Below are 19,790 nucleotides of genomic sequence, written 5' to 3'. Positions count from 1 at the left end.
AAGGTACAATAATTTATCTACTGCACCACCTGGTTGCCCATCTGATTTATTTATAACATTGATTTTTTAATAGTATTTTATTTTTTCAATTACATCCAAAGATAGTTTTCAGCATTCACCTTTGCAAAATCTTGTGTTCCAAATTTTTCTCCCTTTATCCTCACTCCTCCCTAAGAAATAAGCAATCTAATATAGGTCAAACATGTGCAATTCTTGTACACATATTTTCATATATGTCATGTTGTGCAAAAAAAAATCAGATCAAAAGGAAAAATACCACAAGCAAATAGCAACAACGACAAAAGTTGAAAACACTATGCTTTGGTTCACATTCAGTCTCCATAATTCTCTCTCTAGGTGCGGATGGCACTTTCCATTCCAAGTATATTGGGATTGCCTTGAATCACTGAATTGTATAATGTTGATTTTTAAAATTTTTGACTTCCAAATTTTCTCCTTTCAATCCCTCCCTTACCCATTGAGAAAGCAAGCAAAATGTTATCAACATGTGAAGTCATACAAAACATTTCAATATTAGCAACTTGTCTTTTAAAAATATATTTTTATTTATTTTGTTAAATATTCCCAATTACATGTAAAAATATTTAACTTTTTATTTTAATAGTATGTTATTTTTCCAATTACATGTAAATATGGTTCAGCTTTCATTTTTGTAAGATTTTGAATTTCAAATTTTTTTCCCCTATCCCTCTATTACTTCCCCCTTCCCATGCTAACAATCTGATTAGCTTATATGTGTATATTCATTTTAAACATGACTCCATAGGAGTCATATTAGGAAGGAAAAATCAGAATGAAAGGGGAAATGCATGAGAAAAAAAAACCAGAAGAAAAAAAAAGGTGAAAAAAATAGTATGCTTCAATCTGAATTCAGTCTTCGTAGTTCTTTTTCTGGATACAGATGGAATTTTTCACCCAAAGTTTATTTGAATTACTTTGGATCATTGAATTGCTGAGAAGAACTAAGTCTTTCTTGGTGATCATCACATAATCTTGCTGTTGCTGTGTACAATGTCTTTCATTTTTAAAAATTTTGAGTTTCAAATTCTTCCTCTCCTTCTAGTACCTCCCCCTACCCATTGAGAAGGCATGCAAAATATTAATTATGCATGTAAAATTATGAAAAACATTTCCATATAAGTCAAACACAATTTATAGTCTTCAAGCATTGGTTGAGACACTGGAATTTATATGATTTGCTCAAAGTATTTTAGCCACTATTTGTTATTAGTACCATTTGAAAAATTATTTTCTTGACTCAGAACAGCTTTCTAGTCATTATTGCATACTATCCCTTGGTATTCTAGGGTTACAATCCAATTCAATCAGCATTTATTGAGTATCTATCATATAGCAGGAAGTGTGGCATAATGAATAGAAAACCTGCCTTTGGGTCAGAAAGAATTAGGTTCAAATCTTGCCTCTTAACATATAAATAGGTTCTCTAACCCTAGACAAATCACAGCTCTTTTAAGACTAAGTTGCAGGGCAGTTAGCTCTCTGCATTGAGAGGAGAAGAAATTTTCCTTACACTAATTCCCAACACTAAGAAATCATAGATGTGAACAAAAAAATTGACATGCAATGTGTAGAGACTGGAGGTACAAAGACAAAAACAAATCAGTTCCTATTATTAAAAAGTTTACATTCCACTTCATTTATAAAATGAGAATACTAAAGACCCATTTGTATTACCTTACGGGGTTGTTCTGAGGATCAAATTAGAATATTTGTAAAACCATTATAACTTTAATCTAATATAAATATGAATTATTTCATATTTATATATTGTGGTAGCTTTTTATAGTAAATAAAGATGAATATGAATCAAAGATAGACTTGTAGACTCTTATGCCTGAAAGGGACCTGTGACAATGTAATAAGGGTTCAGGATTTGAAAAACCTGGGCATGAATATCTGCCATTTATTATATAGAGTTTAGAGTCCAGTAGGTGGTGGCACACATGCACAGAATACCATTTTGGTCATAGGGTTTAGAAATTGCCTCAGAGGTCTTCTAGCCTCTTCCCCCCCCCCTTCGCTCCCCCAGTTTCAACCTCATTTTATGGTTGAAACTAATGCTTCAAGATCCATGCCCTTCCCATCAGGTAAAGTTATCTTTCCCTGTTCAAAGTATCTCTTGGCACTTTCCTTGAACTTTGTCCTTATATCATAGTTATTTGTGCATTCTTTGAGATGGGCTTTTGTGACTTCTATAACACTGTGACATATAACATGTATCTCATGAATAGTACCTTGCACATGATATATACTTAAATATTTGTTAAATAGCCATTGGAATGAATAAATGAAAGAAGTGAACAGTGTTGCCCAAGGTCACAAATATAGTAAGTAATTTGAGAGCCAGGAAGGAACCTAAATCATTTGATTCCAAATTCATTTCTCTATCCAAATTAGAATAAGGGCACAAAAATATAAAGTGCTATGAGATCAAATGGGGGAGAAATTGCTTCAGGCGAGTGGATCAAGAAAACCTTCATGGAGAAGATGGTATGTGAACCTTAAAGGATGGGGAGGATATCATCAGACTAGACATTCTGAGTATAGTAGCGAACATTTCAGCCTTAGAGAGGAAGTTATCTCTTCATTTAAAAACTTGTGCTAGAGAAGGAAATGAAAGCTTGACATAATCTGATATGCACTCTAAATTTGAAGAGACCATATTTTATGCAAAAATAACCAGCTTTGCCTCTTCATCATGTGTTACCATCTATCCCATCAACCTAAAGCAACAAAGCTCTTCTTTTTTTTTGATCCTCTTCTTTTTCTCAATTAAGCTAAAAAACCAAACCATAAGAAGTTCTTTTTGTTCTCTGTATAGAGCTTGAATTTATTCTGAGTTTTAGTGTTCCAGAGGTTATTCTTGCCTAACCATGCCATACTCTTATATTCAGCTTGTTAACTACCCTTGCTTCCATATTCTCTACATAACTTTATTAAAATCTAAGTCTATTGATGAGTTATCTGGACATTTACTAGACAGCCCCCATTTTCTTCCTTATCTGAAATGGAACTCTTTGCATTCAGAATTTTATTCTTGAGAGCTCTCTATTGTTCTTGGGTTGACTTTTCTAATAGACTTATCCATTTTTTCTTTAAATCCTTGGAGAGAAGGGATCAAATAAGGGAGAAATTGCTTCAGTCTACGTGGATCAGGGAAGCCTTCATGGAGGTGATGGCATTTTCATTTTTTTCCCTTTGCCAGTGATGATAATCTTGGACCAAAGAAGACAAAATAGAAATGGTTAATGGGGAGTTGCTTGCTACAACAGTTAAGGAAGATAGTAAGAGATATTTAGTTATTGTTGATGAGTTCAATTACCAGGTCCAGACTAACTACATTGATTCTATTAAAAGATTGATGGGATCAATTGCTGAGCTACTGTTAGTCATGTTTGAAAGATCATGTTCAGGTATTTGAAAAATTATCATGCTATGGCCCTGATGGATGTCACACACACAGAAGCAGATGTAGACTTGATGTAAGTATAACTTTGCAATGACTAGGCACAGGGGTCCTCAAACTACAGCCTACAGGCCAGATGCAGCAGCTGAGGACATTTATCCCCCTCACCCAGGGCTATGAAGTTTCTTTATTTAAAGGCCCACAAAATAAAGTTTTTACTATAGTCCGGCCTTCCAACAGTCTGAGGGACAGTGAACTGGCTCGCTATTTAAAAAGTTTGAGGACCCTTGGAGTAGGGCTATCCAAAAGTGGAATGGGCTTTCTTCAAGCAGTCATGCAGGCAATATACATTTATCCCCAGGACTATCAAAGTAGCATTCTGTTTAGTATCTCTGTCTGAAGTCTCTCTCTACTTCATTCCATCATCTACTCAGATAGCTAGAAAGGAAGGTTGGAGACATTACAAAGGATTTTGAATGGTAGCTGAGGAAATTTGGTTTTTAATTAGTAGGTCAATTTTTAAAAAAGCAACTTTGTAGCTTCTATGCAATAAGTACATTGGCAAGGGATTTACTGTTTGGAGCTGCTTTGCCATGGAATAAGTAGAAACTTGGGGAGTCAAGGGAGCATTATCAGCCTCCCCAAACTCAAGACCATTCATTTCCTTAATACCTGAGAAGCTGGTAATCAGCTTATCCCACAGTATATTTGTACATTATGTGGTTTATATGTTGGAATAGATCTTTTTAGAGTCTTACTGTTCAGAATTCCTAGCCAAGAATATTGCTAGCCCCATGAAAATAAACCCATTCTTTTATATTATAGAACATACCCCAACTATATTTGGTTAACTTTTTAAAAACTATTCTTCCACCCAGAGTTATAGCACTGGCAAATATGGGATAAGGCTTCCTGGGCTTATTTCATGGAGCTAGTAGCAATATGCTTGGGTAGAAATTCTGGACAGTGGAACTGAGAGAATGAGTGGTCCCTTAAGTATGACTGTTCATCTAACTAAGATGTATTGGGTACTATATAAAAATAGTTAAACACCCTTACTTAGTCAGTATCTTATAGGATCTTATAATTTAAAATAAATAACGTTGATCCACATAGATTTATGACAGGGTAAAAAAGTAGACATTTAAGCATATGAGTTTTGTTCTTGCTGTTCTTAATATAGAAAATAGAAATTTTTTAAAATAGTAAAGGCAGCTTGGAGTAGTAGATAGGAAGCTCACTTTGATGTCAAGAAGACTTGGGTTCCAGTCTAACACATATTAACAGATTCAGACTCTGGATAAGTTCTTTAACTTATTAATGCTGTGGGAAATGAAGATTGTAAATTTCACAGAAGATGGTGACTTGATTTGCTAGAGTGATTTTTCTTATCAGGGAATTCACTGCATCATTGATATTATAGATCCAACATTAGTGTAAAATTAGACATTCACAAATCATTCAACATATAACTTAGTCATAGGGGAAAGGATATTCAGCAAACATAAATCGAGCCTAGCACTGGGAGGTGAAAAGCAAAATCAGAAAAGAGTGAAAAAAAAAAAAAAGACAGCAAGCAGTGTAATAACCCCCTCAAAAGATGACTGAATATGTGAGAATGATCATAAATTCCAGACTTTGCTTCCTTCCTTCAGAAGGATTAAAACCTATACCCAAATGATTGGTTAATGTGATAGGTGGTGCCAAATCTTTGCAGCTTATAGTGTGTCTTCTGATATATAGAGGTAACCATGAATAGGAGAAATACTAAGAACACAAAGCAATAGCGAAAGAGACTTATGGTACAGTCACTGATCTTAGTTGTGAATTAATCCAGTCCATTGAACACGTCTACCATGTGCCAGGCAGTGTGCTAAACACTGGAGGATACAATTAATAAAAATAAAAAGTCTTTTTCCACTTAAGGAGCATATACTCTAAAGGGAGAAAAATATAAAAGAATTTAGGAAAGTGGTATCTGGACACTATAGAGTAGAAAGTAGGCAGAGCAAGAAGTGCAGAGTTGATTAGAGTAATCTTTACTAAAGTAGCTAAGACCTTCTTGCTTGTAATTTGTCTGAATGACAAGTCAATATCAAATAGTACATTATTCCACTACCCCTGGCTCACCAACAAGTACTTAACCCTCATTGGGAGCCCTATGGGTAAAAATATCTAAAGGCCTCTTGAAGCTTTTCTCCTGCACCAACTAGCAGTGCTCAAGTCTGAAGCAATACTAGTTAGACCAAAGCAATCATAGTACCTGCAATAGTGCTTTTATCAGCTCCTTTGGTCTTTTCAGTTTTTCCCAGAGGGCTGTCTAGTGATGATTGCATACTGTGCTAGCACAGCAGCAATGTAGGATAGTCAGTTCTAAATTATGGTAAACAAAAGTCTGCATTGAATTGCCTTTGCAAAAATTTTTCATACTAATCTCTATTTTGCTGGGTTCTGTATCTTTTTCCACTCTGTTACTGGGCCTGTGCTATAACCTGAAGCCACTGCTATTAGATTCAGTCATGTTGCCAGTTGCTACTGTTTTTAAATTCTTCAGTGGATTTTTGTGCCTTAAAAACAAAACAAAACAAAACAAAACAAAAACATTTGGTCAGTCCTGCTTTTTAAGATGTTATTTTCAGGATTTTTTTTGGTGCCTCTTACTAAGCTGTTGACTCTTTTCCCATAATTTTCTTGCATCTCTCCTGTTTCTTTCCCCAATTTTTCCTCTACCTCTTTTATTTGATTTTAAAAATCCTTTTTGATTTCTTCTTGTGTTTGTGGGCAATTCACATTTTCCTTTGAGATTTTGCTTGTAGCTGTTTTGATTTCATTGTCTTATGAGTTTGTTACTTGATCATTCCTTCATCATAATAAGTTTTTATGGTCAGTTCTTTTTGTTTATTTATTCATTTCCCTAGGCTATTATTTGATTTTTAACTTTGTGTTAAAGTTGGACTCTGGGTGGCTTTCTGGGTGGTGGGGGCACCATCTCAAATTTTAGGGTTTTTGTGCTGATGTTTTCAGAGCTAGTTCTGAGGTTTTCTAAGTTTTCAGTGCTTCAAAGGTACTGGTATTCCTGTTGGCCCTGGTACTGAGACCTCTAGCACAAACACTAATGCTCCTCAGGGGATTGTGTGTGACCACAAGCACTTTTTTCCTGCCCTGACCAGGTTCCCTGCTTCTCTTTATCCACAAGTGCTGTGTCCCCTTTTGACTCTGGAATTATGATTTGAGCTCCTAGCACAAGCACTAGTATTCTTCTTCACCCTGGGATTGTGACCAGGAATTGTATATAGGCAATGAAACAGGTCTTTAGTCCTGTATTTAGTACCGTAATCTCTTTCTCACTAGTTATCTGATCCCTTACCTGGACCTCCTACATTATCTTGGGCTGGAGAATTGCATTACTCCAACCATTTGTTAGGTGTGCTGCACTGGAACTTGACTCGAGACACTAGTGCAAAAAGTTTTTGCAGGGGAATTTGGGAAAGTGAAGGTGATTTTATGCATCTACTCTTCCATCTTGACTCTGCTTCCTGGAGTCATTGATTTCTATTTGATTTATTCTGGTTTTCATGGATTCCATTACTTAGGAAATACTTAACACTTTTTATTCCGAACTATTTATTTTACTAATTATTTTTTTTTGAAAAGATAAGAAAAATAAGGAAGATGAAAAAATGGTCTTTTAATTTGTATTCAGAGATCATCATTCCTCTTTCTGGAAGTGGATAGAATTTTTCATTCTGGATTCTTTGGGATTGTCTTTGATCATTAAATTGATAGGAGCCAAAACTCAGCATTTTAATTAGGTAACCTTGTTTAGAAATGGAAAATCACTGAGGCAATTAATAGCTAAAATGTTTAATGCTGGTCTTTCTCCTTTCTTTACCCCTTTAAAGCTTGTCCCATCTCATATCTCACTTCTTCATGAAGCCCTTCCACAATAATTCTAACCAGCCATCTTTTCCATTTTTAGTAGTCCATACCTCTTAGCAACAAAAAGCACTTCACTTTTAGTTAAGTGAATGTCTAAGAAATAGTCATTTTTAATCAGGAAGAATTAAGTTTAGATTTTTACATTGCCTCTTACTTGATATATGTTCTTGATCAAATTAGCCACAGTTTCCTTTGTTTGAAAAATGAGCATAATATTTATATATTGTAAGAGATAATATAAAATAATGGATACCAGATTATTAGATTTGGAGTCAGGAAAACATGGGTTTAATTTTGCCTTCTAATATTTAAAAGTTGGATAGATCCAACTTCTTAGTGGTTTAGGCAACTCCCTAGGGCTTACTTATTAGACATAAACATATGCTATGTTCCTCATGTCCTCCCAAAAGATCTTGCTGGTTACTTGCCCTTCTTATCTCCTAGGATTTATAAAAAGATTAAATGATTTTATATATATATGTATATATACATATATATATATAAATCTATAGCTTTGAAGTCTGTATTTATTACTATTTGATTATATCTATTTAAAAAAAGTTTTTTGATGTCTTTGTTATATCAAGGTTTCTTTTGGATCATCATTCTCCCCACCTTTCCCCCCTATAACAAAGACAATAGTTAATTAGCACTAACCTGACAAAATCATAACTTAATCCCCATCACTACCAAATAGAAAAATATTTCATTGTATATTCTTTGGAATAAGTACAATTAGTGCAATTGATCTGAGTTCAGTGATCTTTTGACATTGTTTTTATTTATATGATTGTGGTCATTGTATTTATTGTTTTCTTAGTTCTACTTATTTCAATCTGAATAACTTCATACAAATCTTTCCATGTTTTTCTGGATTTTTTGCATTTGTCATTTCATATACTAAACAGGATTTTATTAGTATGTCACTGTTTGTTCATCTGTACCCCAGTTAGTGGACACCCATTTTGTTTAGGTTGGTTGGTTTGTTTTTGACTATAGCAACAACAACAACAAAAAAACCTGTTATGAATAGTTTTGTTATAAATGGGTCATTTTTTATCTTTAACTTCTTTGGTGTGTAGATGATTAATAGGGGATGGCAGGGTTTCAGAATCACAGAATTTCAAAATTGGAAGGGAGTCAGAAGCTATCTACTCTAATACATTCTTCTTTTTTTAAATAATAATTTTTTATTTCCAAAATACATGCAAAGATAGTTTTCAACATTTACTCTTGTAAAATCTTGTGCTCCAAATTTTTCTCCCTTCCTTCCCTCTACTTCATTTTCCTAGCCAGCAAGTAATCGAGTATATGTTAAGCATTCAAATCTTCTGTATATATTTCTATATTTATCACTGCACAAGAAAAATCAGATCAAAAAGGGAAAATATGAGAAAGAAAAAAAGCAAACAACAATAAAAAAGGTGAAAATACTATATTGTGATCCACATTCAGTCTCCATAACCCTCTTTCTGGATGCAAATGCATCCAGATGGCTTGCCTCAAGTCTATTGGAATTGACCTGAATCATCTAATTGTTGAAAAGAGCCACGTCCATCATAATTAATCAACACATAATCTTGTTGCTGTGTTCAAAGTTCTCTTGAGTCTCCTCACTTCGCTTAGTATTAGTGCATGTAAATTTCTTCAGGTCTTTCTGAAATCATTCTGTTGATCATTTCTTATAAAACAGTAATGTTCTGTAACATTCATAAACCATAACTTATTCAGCCATTATCCAATTGATAGGCATCCACTCAGTTTCCAGTTTTGCACAAGTGGATCCTTTTCCCATTTTTATGATCTCTTTGAGATACAGACTCAGTAGAGATACTGTTGGATCAAAGGGTATGCACAGTTTGATACCCTTTTGAGCATAGTTCCAAATTGTTCTCCAGAATGGTTGGATCAGTTCACAACTCCACTACATTGTTATGTATTAGTGTCTCAGTTTTCCCACATCTCCTCCAACATTTATCATTATCTTTTCCTGTTATCTTAGCAAATCTGAGAGGTGTATAGTGGTACCTCAGAGTTTTTAATTGGCATTTCTCTAATCAATAGATTATTTTTCCTATGACCAGAAATGGTTTTAATTTCATCTGAAAATTGTTCATTTTCTTTGACCATTTATCAACTAATACATTATTCTAAAATAATATCTTTCACATTCTGTTCTAGAAATGGTTTCTACCCTCTTCTGAAAGACATCCATTGCAGGAGGGATTCATTATCATGTGGACTGTTCATTTTGCTTTTGGAAACTCAAGTTTTTTCTACATTTGCCCATTTACAAGTTTCACTCATTAATCATAGTTCTGCCTTCTGTGGCTTACTAGATCCTCTCTATTCCTATATGTTTACCTTTCAAATTCTTAAAAAAGATATTAGTCATATCTTTCCCTCTGTCTCCTCTAGCTTCCTAATTTTTCTTTTCCTTGTTAACTATTTAGTTCCTTTCATCAACCCTGATGGATTTGATTTAAAACTTTGCTTTTCTTGTTGCTGCCCAAAATCACTTTAGCATCACATTCTTTTTTATCATTCTAAGTTTGTAGGCCACTAAAGCCTTCAAATTTTTTTTCAGACAAACTACATCCTAAATCTTGCCTCTTTTATCTTATATATATATATATAATATTATACTTTTATGTTTTATATATATTTATAATATTATACTTTAATATTTTATATATATTTAAATGAACATATATGTATATGCACACATGTACTTTTTTTTTTTGACAAAGCAATTGGGGTTAAGTGACTTAACCAGAGTTACATAGGTAGTAAGTATTAAGTGTCTGAGGTCACATTTGAACTTAAGTACTCCTAAGTCCAGGGCCAGTGCCCGATCCACTGTCTCATCTAGCTGCCCTTATCTTATATTTTAAAAATCATTCTTTTGAACCAGATTTTTCATTAAGATCTAATAAATTTATCTTAAAGTAGATTCAGCTCAATATTCTAGCTTTTCAATATCTTTTTGGATCCTGACTTCCCTGGTGTTTAGCTTTCTCCCAAATTTGAGTTATCTGCAAAGGTGTTGAGTATGCCCTTTATAGCTTTATCTAAGTCATTGATAAACATATTAAACAACTCAGGGCCAAACTCTGATTCTTGGGAGAGTACTCCCTCTTCAAGCTGACCTGGGATCATTCATGATGATTCTTTGGATCCAGTTGTTGAACCAGCTCAGAATCCATTTAGGTATAGTATTGTCTTGCCCAAATCTATCTTTTTCACAAAAATAGTATGTACTATTTTATTAAATGATACCAATTTGAGAAAGTACATATATTAGTAGAATAATTTATATTCATGAGTATTCACCTTTTCTTTACTTCCTGGTAAATTGTTCTTTTGTTCTCTGCTGCACATCTTATTTACTTTATTCTTTTTTCCCTCCTTCAATTACCTCCCCCATCTCCAAGCAGGCTATAGTTAAAAAATATATTTATATACACATATGTAGATATAGATAATATGCATACATACACATATCTCTTTTTCATTGTCCCCACTCTCAAGCAAGCTACAGTTAAGAAAATATATATTTATGTATATATGTAGATATATACATGTATATACACATTCACACACATATCCACATACATAATCTTTTCTATCCCTTCTGACTTTTCATTAAATTCTGCTCCATAACTTGGCTTACTATTACTTAACCTCCACCTCCCTCCCCCGGGAATCCTTCCCTTGTCTTCTTCCTTCATCCTTTGCTTCCCCATCTACCCATCTCCCCTCCCTTATTTCTATAGATTTTGGAGGGTGCTATAACCTTTATGGTATATTTGTAATGTTGCCTTTTGAACCCATTCCTGATGTGAGTAGGTTTTCAGAACTATGAGTCCTCCTCTCCCCTCTAATGGCTCTGTGTCTGTTCTTTCTCTGTACTTCATTTATATAAAATGATTACTATTTTTATCTTTACTGTCTCATTCTTTCTTTTAAGCTTACCTATTATTGATGTAAATCTTAAACATAAAGTATATATTTCCTATATAAAAAAATAATTTGTCCATGTTTAGACAGTTTGTCCATGTTGAATTCCTTAAACTTGATCTTTGATAGTGGCTCTTATATGTTAAGTTTTCTGCTAAGTTCAGGTTTGGTTGATAGAAAGTCTTGAAAATCTGCAAATTTATTGAATGTTTTTTCTCATTCAAAATTATAGATAATTTTGCTGGATATGATATTTTTGGCTGTAGGCCTAGTTCTTTTGCTTGCCTGTTGATAAGATTCCAAGATCTGCAGTTTTTTATTGTAGTTGCTAAGTCTTGTACAATTCTAATTGTAGTTCTAATTGTTTTTTTCTTGTTTCTTGCAAAATTTTCTTTTTGATCAAGGGGTTTCAAAACTTGGCAATAACATTCCTAAGTGTTTTCTACAAAGGATCCCTTTGAGGTAAAGATGGGTGGATTTTTTCTATTTCTTCCCCCTCATGTTCTGTCACCCCAGGACAATTTTCTTTCTTTCTTTCTTTCTTTCTTTCTTTCTTTCTTTCTTTCTTTCTTTCTTTCTTTCTTTCTTTCTTGCTTTCTTGCTTTCTTGCTTTCTTGCTTTCTTGCTTTCTTGCTTTCTTGCTTGCTTTCTTGCTTTCTTGCTTTCTTGCTTGCTTTCTTGCTTTCTTGCTTTCTTGCTTTCTCTCTTTCTTTCTTCCTCCCTCCCTCTCTTCCTTCCTTCCTTCCTTCCTTCTCTCTCTGAGGCAATTGGGGTTAAGTGACTTGCCCAGGATCTCACAGCTAGGAAGTGTTAAGTGCCAGGACAATTTTCTTGTATTAATTCCTTTATTGTGTCATTATTGTGTCAATGTTTTCTTTTTGGTTACAACTTTCTGGCAGTCCAATTATTCTTATATTTTCCCTTTTTGACGTATTCTCCAGGTCTCTCATTTTTCTTATAAGATGTTTCAAATTCTATTTTCTCATTCTTTATAATCTCTTTTGTTATTTCTTGGTCTCTTATACCTTTCTTTAAATTTTCAATCTAGTCCTGTTAATTTCACTTCATAAGCATTAGTATGTAATTAGGTTGGTAACTGGGTCATTTTGGTGCTAGAAAAAGCAAAATAGTAATAATTAAAATAGACTGAAGTATTATAGAATCAGAAAAATTATATTAGATTTTGAGGTAGCTTCAAATTATTTACAAAATATAACTCTTAAAAATATAACTTTAGAGTATCAGTCTTTTTTTTTTTTTTTATTATTATAACTTTTTATTGACAGAGTCCATGCCTGGGTAGTTTTTTTTTTTTTACAACATTATCCCTTGCACTCACTTCTGTTCCGACTTCTCCCCTCCCTTCCTTCACCCCCTCCTATTTGACTTATTCTCCTATACAAATTAAATATGTCATAGTGTATCCTAGATACAATATATGTGTGCAGAACCAAACAGTTCACTTGTTGCACAGGAAGAATTGGATTCAGAAGATAAAAATAACCTGGGAAGAAAGACAAAAATGCAAGCAGTTTACATTCATTTCCCAGTGTTCTTTCTTTGGGTGTAGCTGCTTCTGTCCATCATTGATCAATTGAAACTGAGTTAGATCTCTTTGTCGAAGAAATCCACTTCCATCAGAATACATCCTCATACAGTATCATTGTTGAGGTATATAATGATCTCCTGGTTTTGCTCATTTCACTCAGCATCAGTTCATGTAAGTCTCGCTAATCCTCTCTGTATTCATCCTGCTGGTCATTTCTTACAGAACAATAATATTCCATAACATAAAATATCAGTCTTAAAAAATTCTATGCAACCTCTTTTGCTGCAACTTCCATTAGTTTATTAGTTTACAAATGGGTTACTTTAAAAAAATATTTGGACAAATGGTATTCCTCCTCCAAAATAACTTGTACTTTTTATGTGCTTTGCATTTATTCACATGGCTACATGTTATTTCTTTCAATAGAATATAAGCTCTTTGTTGGCAGGAATTATTTTTGATTTTCTTTTTGTATCATAATAAGAGTTTTAGAACTGTAACGAAACTAAGAAGTTATTTAATTGCAATCCTCTCATTGAAATGAAAACATGTAACAAATAGGATACTTCTTTCCCAAACTTTCTCTCTGCATATCATTCTTGTTTTAGTAAAAAGGCAAATATTTTGTTTAGACTTTTGGGAGGCTATTAAACTGATACTAGAAATTGAAAATAGAAACTGATAATAGAAACAATGGAAACACTTTACCTTTGCCTTTCATTCACACTATTGACTGTCTGGATTTATACCCACTCAAGGACAGATTTATTTAATCTGTAATTGGAATGTACTTCCCACTCTTGAATACCTTTTATATTCCTTCTAGCTTGTTGCAGCTCTTTGGACTGCTATCTAGGCTCCTGACTACTGTGTTCAGATTTTGATTTGATTTTCCCCAAAACTTTTACTTCTTGCCTGATCCTTCTGGTACTTTCCAGATATTAAGCATGATTGCCATTGGTTGTGACTACTTGAATGACTCTGACAAAATTGTTTTTTTTTAACCCTGTTTATTATATGTGTAAACTGAAATAATATACTATTTCATGTGTGTGTGTATATGTGAAGAAAATATTTTCTTAATCTTAAAGTACTTTGTAAATATAGCCTGTTTAATAAAACCTTTTCTGCATATAACTAAATGATAACTTATCTTAGTATAATAGTAATAGAATGAAAGGGAAAAATGATGTTTCAGGGAGAAAGAAGTGACATGGCTCTTTTGGTTTGCATTTTGCTTTTTATTAGTGATTTGGAGTGTTGTTATTATATTAGTCTATAATTCTTTTCTTGAGTGTTTCTTTATCTAGATGAAATGGAGATAGTACTAGACTTGGGGTCAGACCTGAGTTCAAATCCTGCCTCAGACACTTCCTGATTGTGTCACCTTAGTCAAATCATTTAAGCTTTTTAAGTTTCAATTACCTCATCTGTCAGATGGACACAATAATAGTACCTAAATCAAAGAGTTGTTATGAGAATCAAATGAATTAACATGTAAATAACTTAGCAGACCAGTGATAATGATGATGAGATCTTTTGCTGCTGTTGCTTCTACTATACCACTGCTATTTTATTATATCCTCTGACCATTTATCTATTTCCATGTAACTTTTTAATTCTTTTTAAAAATCTGTTCTAGGAAAACTATGAACGAATGAAAGCTCTAGTAACTGAACTTCATGAGCGAACAGAACATATCATATTAGGTAAATATAAAAAATTTTATTTTATTTTAAAATTTAATTTTATGCCTCTATAATTTATCCTGTGAAGATTTGTCAAAGTGATATATCTGAAGCATAATGGTTTTCTCTTGCCCAAAAGTTGAAGTGACTTTCTGTTGTCCCTAGGATGAAATTCCTTTGTTTGGCATTTAAAATCCTTTATAATTTCACCCAGATTTTCTTTCTAAATTTATTATGTTGTATCTTCTTTACAATGTCGGCCTTAATTTTGTTGTTCCTTGCATATAACTCTCTTTCATTGTGCCTTGCTTCAGTGTACTTCCTTCTAATCTTTGCCTCTTAAAACCTTCAGCTTCCTTGACGGCTCAGAATAAAGTGCCACTTTGTACAAAAGGCCACTCTTGATTTGTTCCAGTTACTAATATTTCTTTCCTCTCCCCAAGTAACTTGTACTTCTTATATACTTTGCATTTATTCACATAGCTAAATGTTGTTTCTATCAATAGAATATAAGCTCTTTGTTGGCAGGAGCTATTTTTGATTTTCGTTTTGTATTCTCTACTACAATCCCTGCCATACTTCATTAATGAGTCAGTTAATCAATAAGCATTTAAATGCCTACTGTATGCTAGATATTGTGCTAGATGCCAGGGATACAAATGCAATTAATGACACAATCTTTACTCTAAAGGAATTATTTTCTATTGATAAATTATCTGTTGATAAATGCTCATTAATTTATTAGTCAGAAAAGAAATTATATATTCTTAAAGGCTGGCCTGTTCTTAAGTAGAGTAAAAGGTGTATTTAATGAGATAATTTGAAGAAGTGTCTGTATTCCTCTGTAGGTTTGCTACATTCTTTAACTAGCACCATTGAAGTCCTTATAAGCATTGTGTGATACTGGAGAGAATGCTATTGGAGTTGGAGGATTTGGGTTCAATTACTTGTGCTACTTTATAGATATCAATTCTGTCAGGTATAAAGTGAGAATAATAGAATAGATAACCTTTCAGAAACCCTCTGGCTCAAATACTATGCTTTTATAACCTATACTTAGGAATAAGTTATGGTCTCCAAAAAACTTCTGCTAATTATTTAGGATGGGTCACTAATCCATAATCTTGTTCATATTTTTGCCTTATTATTTTGTCTTTTGAACAAGAGCATTTATGTGGAAAGGAGACTTAGGCATGACAAAAGATAGGTGAGGAATTTTACAACACTAAATGAGAATGGTATTATTGCTTACTTGCTAGATAGGTACCAAAACAGAAAGATGATCTAATAAGAGATGAGGTAATAAGAGATTACCTACTTTACAATGTTGCCTGTACCTGGTACGGTTACTCACCCTAGAATTGTTCTAATTTATCAATTTCTTGGGGAGGGGGCAGATAAGGGTATGGGGTTCTTACTATATTCCTAGCATTTTGTATTTTATTTTGTATTTTTCTTTGTACACACACATAGAACAAGAGATGAGAGTGTAATTTGTTTTGTCCTCCCCCCTTTTTCCATGAGCTTTCTAATTTCATAATGATATACTTTCCTTGTTAATTTTTTTTCTTAAAAAAATAAAGAATTAGAAATATCAGTTTTAAAGTGTCATCTTAGAATAATGAAGTAAAATGTTTTTATTTGGAGGAAGCCTTGCTAAATGGATAGGATTGTGAATAGCTAATTTTCCCTCACCTTTTGTTCTCTTCCTCTCTCCCCTCTTTCTTTTCCTCCCCTAATGTTGTCATTTTTGCCTTTGTTTCAGATTTCCTTTGAATGAACTTCAAATTCCATTATGTTTCAGCCTGTAGTATTGTTTTTTTTTTGGAGACTTAATCACTTGTTCAGGAAAGAGTAAGGATGTATTTATAGCTTTATTATTAATAAAGACTTGAGCATGTTATTTAATTTCATTTACTGAAGGGCTAACATATATTAGTGCTTGTTCAATGCTGAATTACCATTTTATGTATCAGTAGTATAGTTGTAAGGAGCCCCCCAAAATTCTGATTATTTTCTGATTAGTGTAATATAGCCATACTGTATATTTTGACCTTTATGAAGTTAACAATTTAAAAAGGCCAATAATTCTTTAAAGCTGCTACCTAATTCTACTGAAGAAAGTTTAAGCTTAAAAGGGATATTTTTGCTAGTCATTTAGTCAGCAAACATTTATTAAGCATTATCACCTATGTCCATTGCCTTCACAAAGTTCCATTATAATATTTTACCATGGTATGAAGGTGACCTGGGGTTCTCAAAGACAATGATAGTAGAGTACAGAGTCTGGCTTATTATTTTTTTAACTAAGCTACTACAACTTCTGAGTATACCACTAACAGATTATATCTGCTTCTTGATGACCAGTCTAAATATGGAGTCTGTCACTTGTAATTAGGCTTCTTAACAATAAATTATTTGATCTCAAAGAAAATGTGTTCATTCAGTAAGCATTTAGCAAAAATACCCACTATGTATAAGGCATTGTGCTATCTCAAGGGGTTTACATTCTTTTAGTGAGAAACACTGTTTGCATAGATCAGTCAGCACAAAATATGTATAGACAAATAGGGGAGTAGGACATAAGGCCCTGAAAAAGTGAAGGGATCAGGAAAAGCATTTGTGTAGGAAGTGGCAGTTGAACTGAGCTTCAAAGGAAAATAAGGATTCTTGGAGGCAGAGCTATGGAAGGAAGATTTCAGGAATGATGAATATTTATCCTGTGGCAAGGACATGAGGGATGGAATGTCAGGTTCTGGCAATAGCATGGAGGTCTGTTGAACAGGACAGTATACAGGATGTGGAAAAAGCCTAAAAAAGTGATTGGAAACCTTTTATGAAATGCTTTTGTGCCAGATAGAGGAATTTGTATTGGATCTTCTTATAGACACAAGAGAACTAATGAAGCTTCTTGAATTGCAGACTGACATAGATCTGTATTTTAGGAATATAGCTTTGGTAATTGAATAGAAAGAAGAAAAGACTTGAGGCAGGGAGATGATATAACAGTCTAGGTGAGAGAGAATGAGAGTCTGAAATAGGTTAGTATCTGTAAGTGGAGAACAAGGGATGTATATAAAGAGGATATTACTTACACTATTTATTTTATAAAGCAATTATAAGGATCAAATGAAAATGTATATTTAGTATTTTACATACTTTAAAGGACTATATAAATATAGTTATTATTGTAATGTTAATGAATCATTTAATTGTCATAGGAGGTGGAGAGAAAGCACGGAAACTGCATACATCAAGAGGAAAACTGCTTCCTAGAGAAAGAATTGATAGACTCCTAGATCCAGGGTTAGTATATTTTTTAATATAGGAGAGGTAATGTAGAATATCTCTCCTAATTTATATGGTTATTGGAAATGGATATTTATGAGGATTAATTGAGAAGCACCGTCTTTCACCATTTTCTGTATCTCCAGCATAATTGGCACTTAATATTTATTATTTACCTGGCTAATTATAGCGATATTTCATTTCTATTATAAGTTTTTTAGCCAATAAAATTGCAATTCTTGATTTTCATTTGAAAATTTCTTTATAAGATATACCTTTGAAAATTATCAATAAAGAAAAATGCCTTTTATTTGGGAAAAAAATTTTTTTAAACATATTTACTGTGTTTCGTTGCAGTAATTTATGTGATATCCTTTTCTTTCCTGCAGGTCTCCATTCCTGGAGTTTTCTCAGTTTGCAGGTTATCAGTTGTACGGTAATGAAGAGGTCCCAGCTGGTGGAATTATTACAGGCATTGGCCGAGTGTCAGGGTAAGAACCTTATGTGTTTTCTATTATGCAGCTTAGAAAAAAAAACAAAACTTTTCAAATGACTAAAATGACTAGGACTTTGCTTTCTATTTTAGATTTGTAGAATTTTTGAGCTTCTTCATTGGGAGGATTTAATGTAATCTATCTAAATTCAAAGTAGTTTGATCTCCAATTTCCTATTTCCTTTCTATCTAGTCTGAATTAGCAGTGATATATACCCTACACTTCTCTCCACTCTTCAGTCTATTCTCCACAGCTGCCAAATTGCTATTCCTGAAATACTGGATGGATCAGGAATATTCATTGATTCCTTGTCACCTTTAGGATAAAATGCAAATTCTTATACCATTTGTTTCCATATTTTAGTTCTTGGATGATTACATATTGTTTCTCTTCATACTTTCACACTTCAGGTAAAGTGGCCTGCTTGCTGGTCCTCACGTGACATTCTGTCTTCTGCTACTACCATTCCTAGAATGTTCTTGTATTGTTGCTCCCTGGCTTGCTTCAAGGCTGTCTGGTCAAGTGCTACCTTATCATAACCACCTAGTTGTTTATCTTAGTCACAGTGTAATCATGGAATATTTTATATAGATTTTGTGTTTACATAGCTGCAAAGAGGTTGTATTTCCCAACTGGGATAGAAACTCTTTGAGGGCATTAATTGCCTTATTTCAGTCTTTGTATCCCTAACACTTAGTACAGTGTTATAGTAATTATTTAATAAATGTTTTTTATTGAGTGATGCATTCTTCATCCTGTCCCCTACTTACTGGTTTGTCTTACAGATGGTCTCCACTGGCATCACCTCTTTGTTTCTATAATCTTCAATCTCCTTGTCTGCTGGATTCTTCCCTGGTGGCTGTAATCATACTTGAATGTCCTCCTTCTTTAAAGAACCGTCACTTAGAGTTAAACTCCTAGATCTCTCCTCCCTTTCATAGCCAACTTCTGGGAATAACTATCTACCTTTGTTGTTTCTGATGAGGTGAGGTCTAGTTTTCAGGGTTCTGGTCCATCACCAAACGAGGATGTCTAGTTTTTAGGATTCCTGGTTGGGAACCAAAATATGATGAGATTTAGGTTTTGGGGTTCCCTTCTGTCAGGGAACCAAATGATGAGGTCTAGATTTAGGGAAGCAAAATGAGATTAGGATTTCTGGTGGTCAGGGAGTTAAATGATAAGGTCTAGTGGCAGATTCGGGGGTTCAGGGAACCAAATGGAGAGGTTTGGCTCCCCTACACCCCCTTAGGATTCAGCACAAGAGTAGGGAGTTTTGGGGAACCCCCTTCTGGCAGTGCAGAGATTCTCTGTAAAATTTACAGACCCCCCAAACCTAGATTGATAAAAGAGGTTTATTATAGGCATTGGGAAGTAAAATTTCTAATAGAGAAATCCAACAGAGAGGCATAGAGAAATCCTGTCAG

The 19,790-nt window shown here is 33.6% G+C and overlaps 1 protein-coding gene across 1 annotated transcript in view; it reads left to right on the top strand.

The window, feature by feature from the left end:
* Positions 1-19,790, top strand: part of MCCC2 (methylcrotonoyl-CoA carboxylase 2) — an 83,023-nt gene that overhangs the window by 2,931 nt on the left and 60,302 nt on the right. The window contains exons 2-4 of the mRNA XM_031966790.1: positions 14,539-14,605; positions 17,806-17,890; positions 18,262-18,363. Coding sequence (XP_031822650.1) covers positions 14,539-14,605; positions 17,806-17,890; positions 18,262-18,363 — 254 coding nt within the window. The remainder of the gene's footprint in view (positions 1-14,538; positions 14,606-17,805; positions 17,891-18,261; positions 18,364-19,790) is intronic.

The sequence above is a fragment of the Sarcophilus harrisii genome, chromosome 1 (genome assembly GCF_902635505.1).
Source record: "Sarcophilus harrisii chromosome 1, mSarHar1.11, whole genome shotgun sequence".
Taxonomy (NCBI): domain Eukaryota; kingdom Metazoa; phylum Chordata; class Mammalia; order Dasyuromorphia; family Dasyuridae; genus Sarcophilus; species Sarcophilus harrisii.
This window is presented reverse-complemented; position numbering and strand designations above follow the sequence as displayed.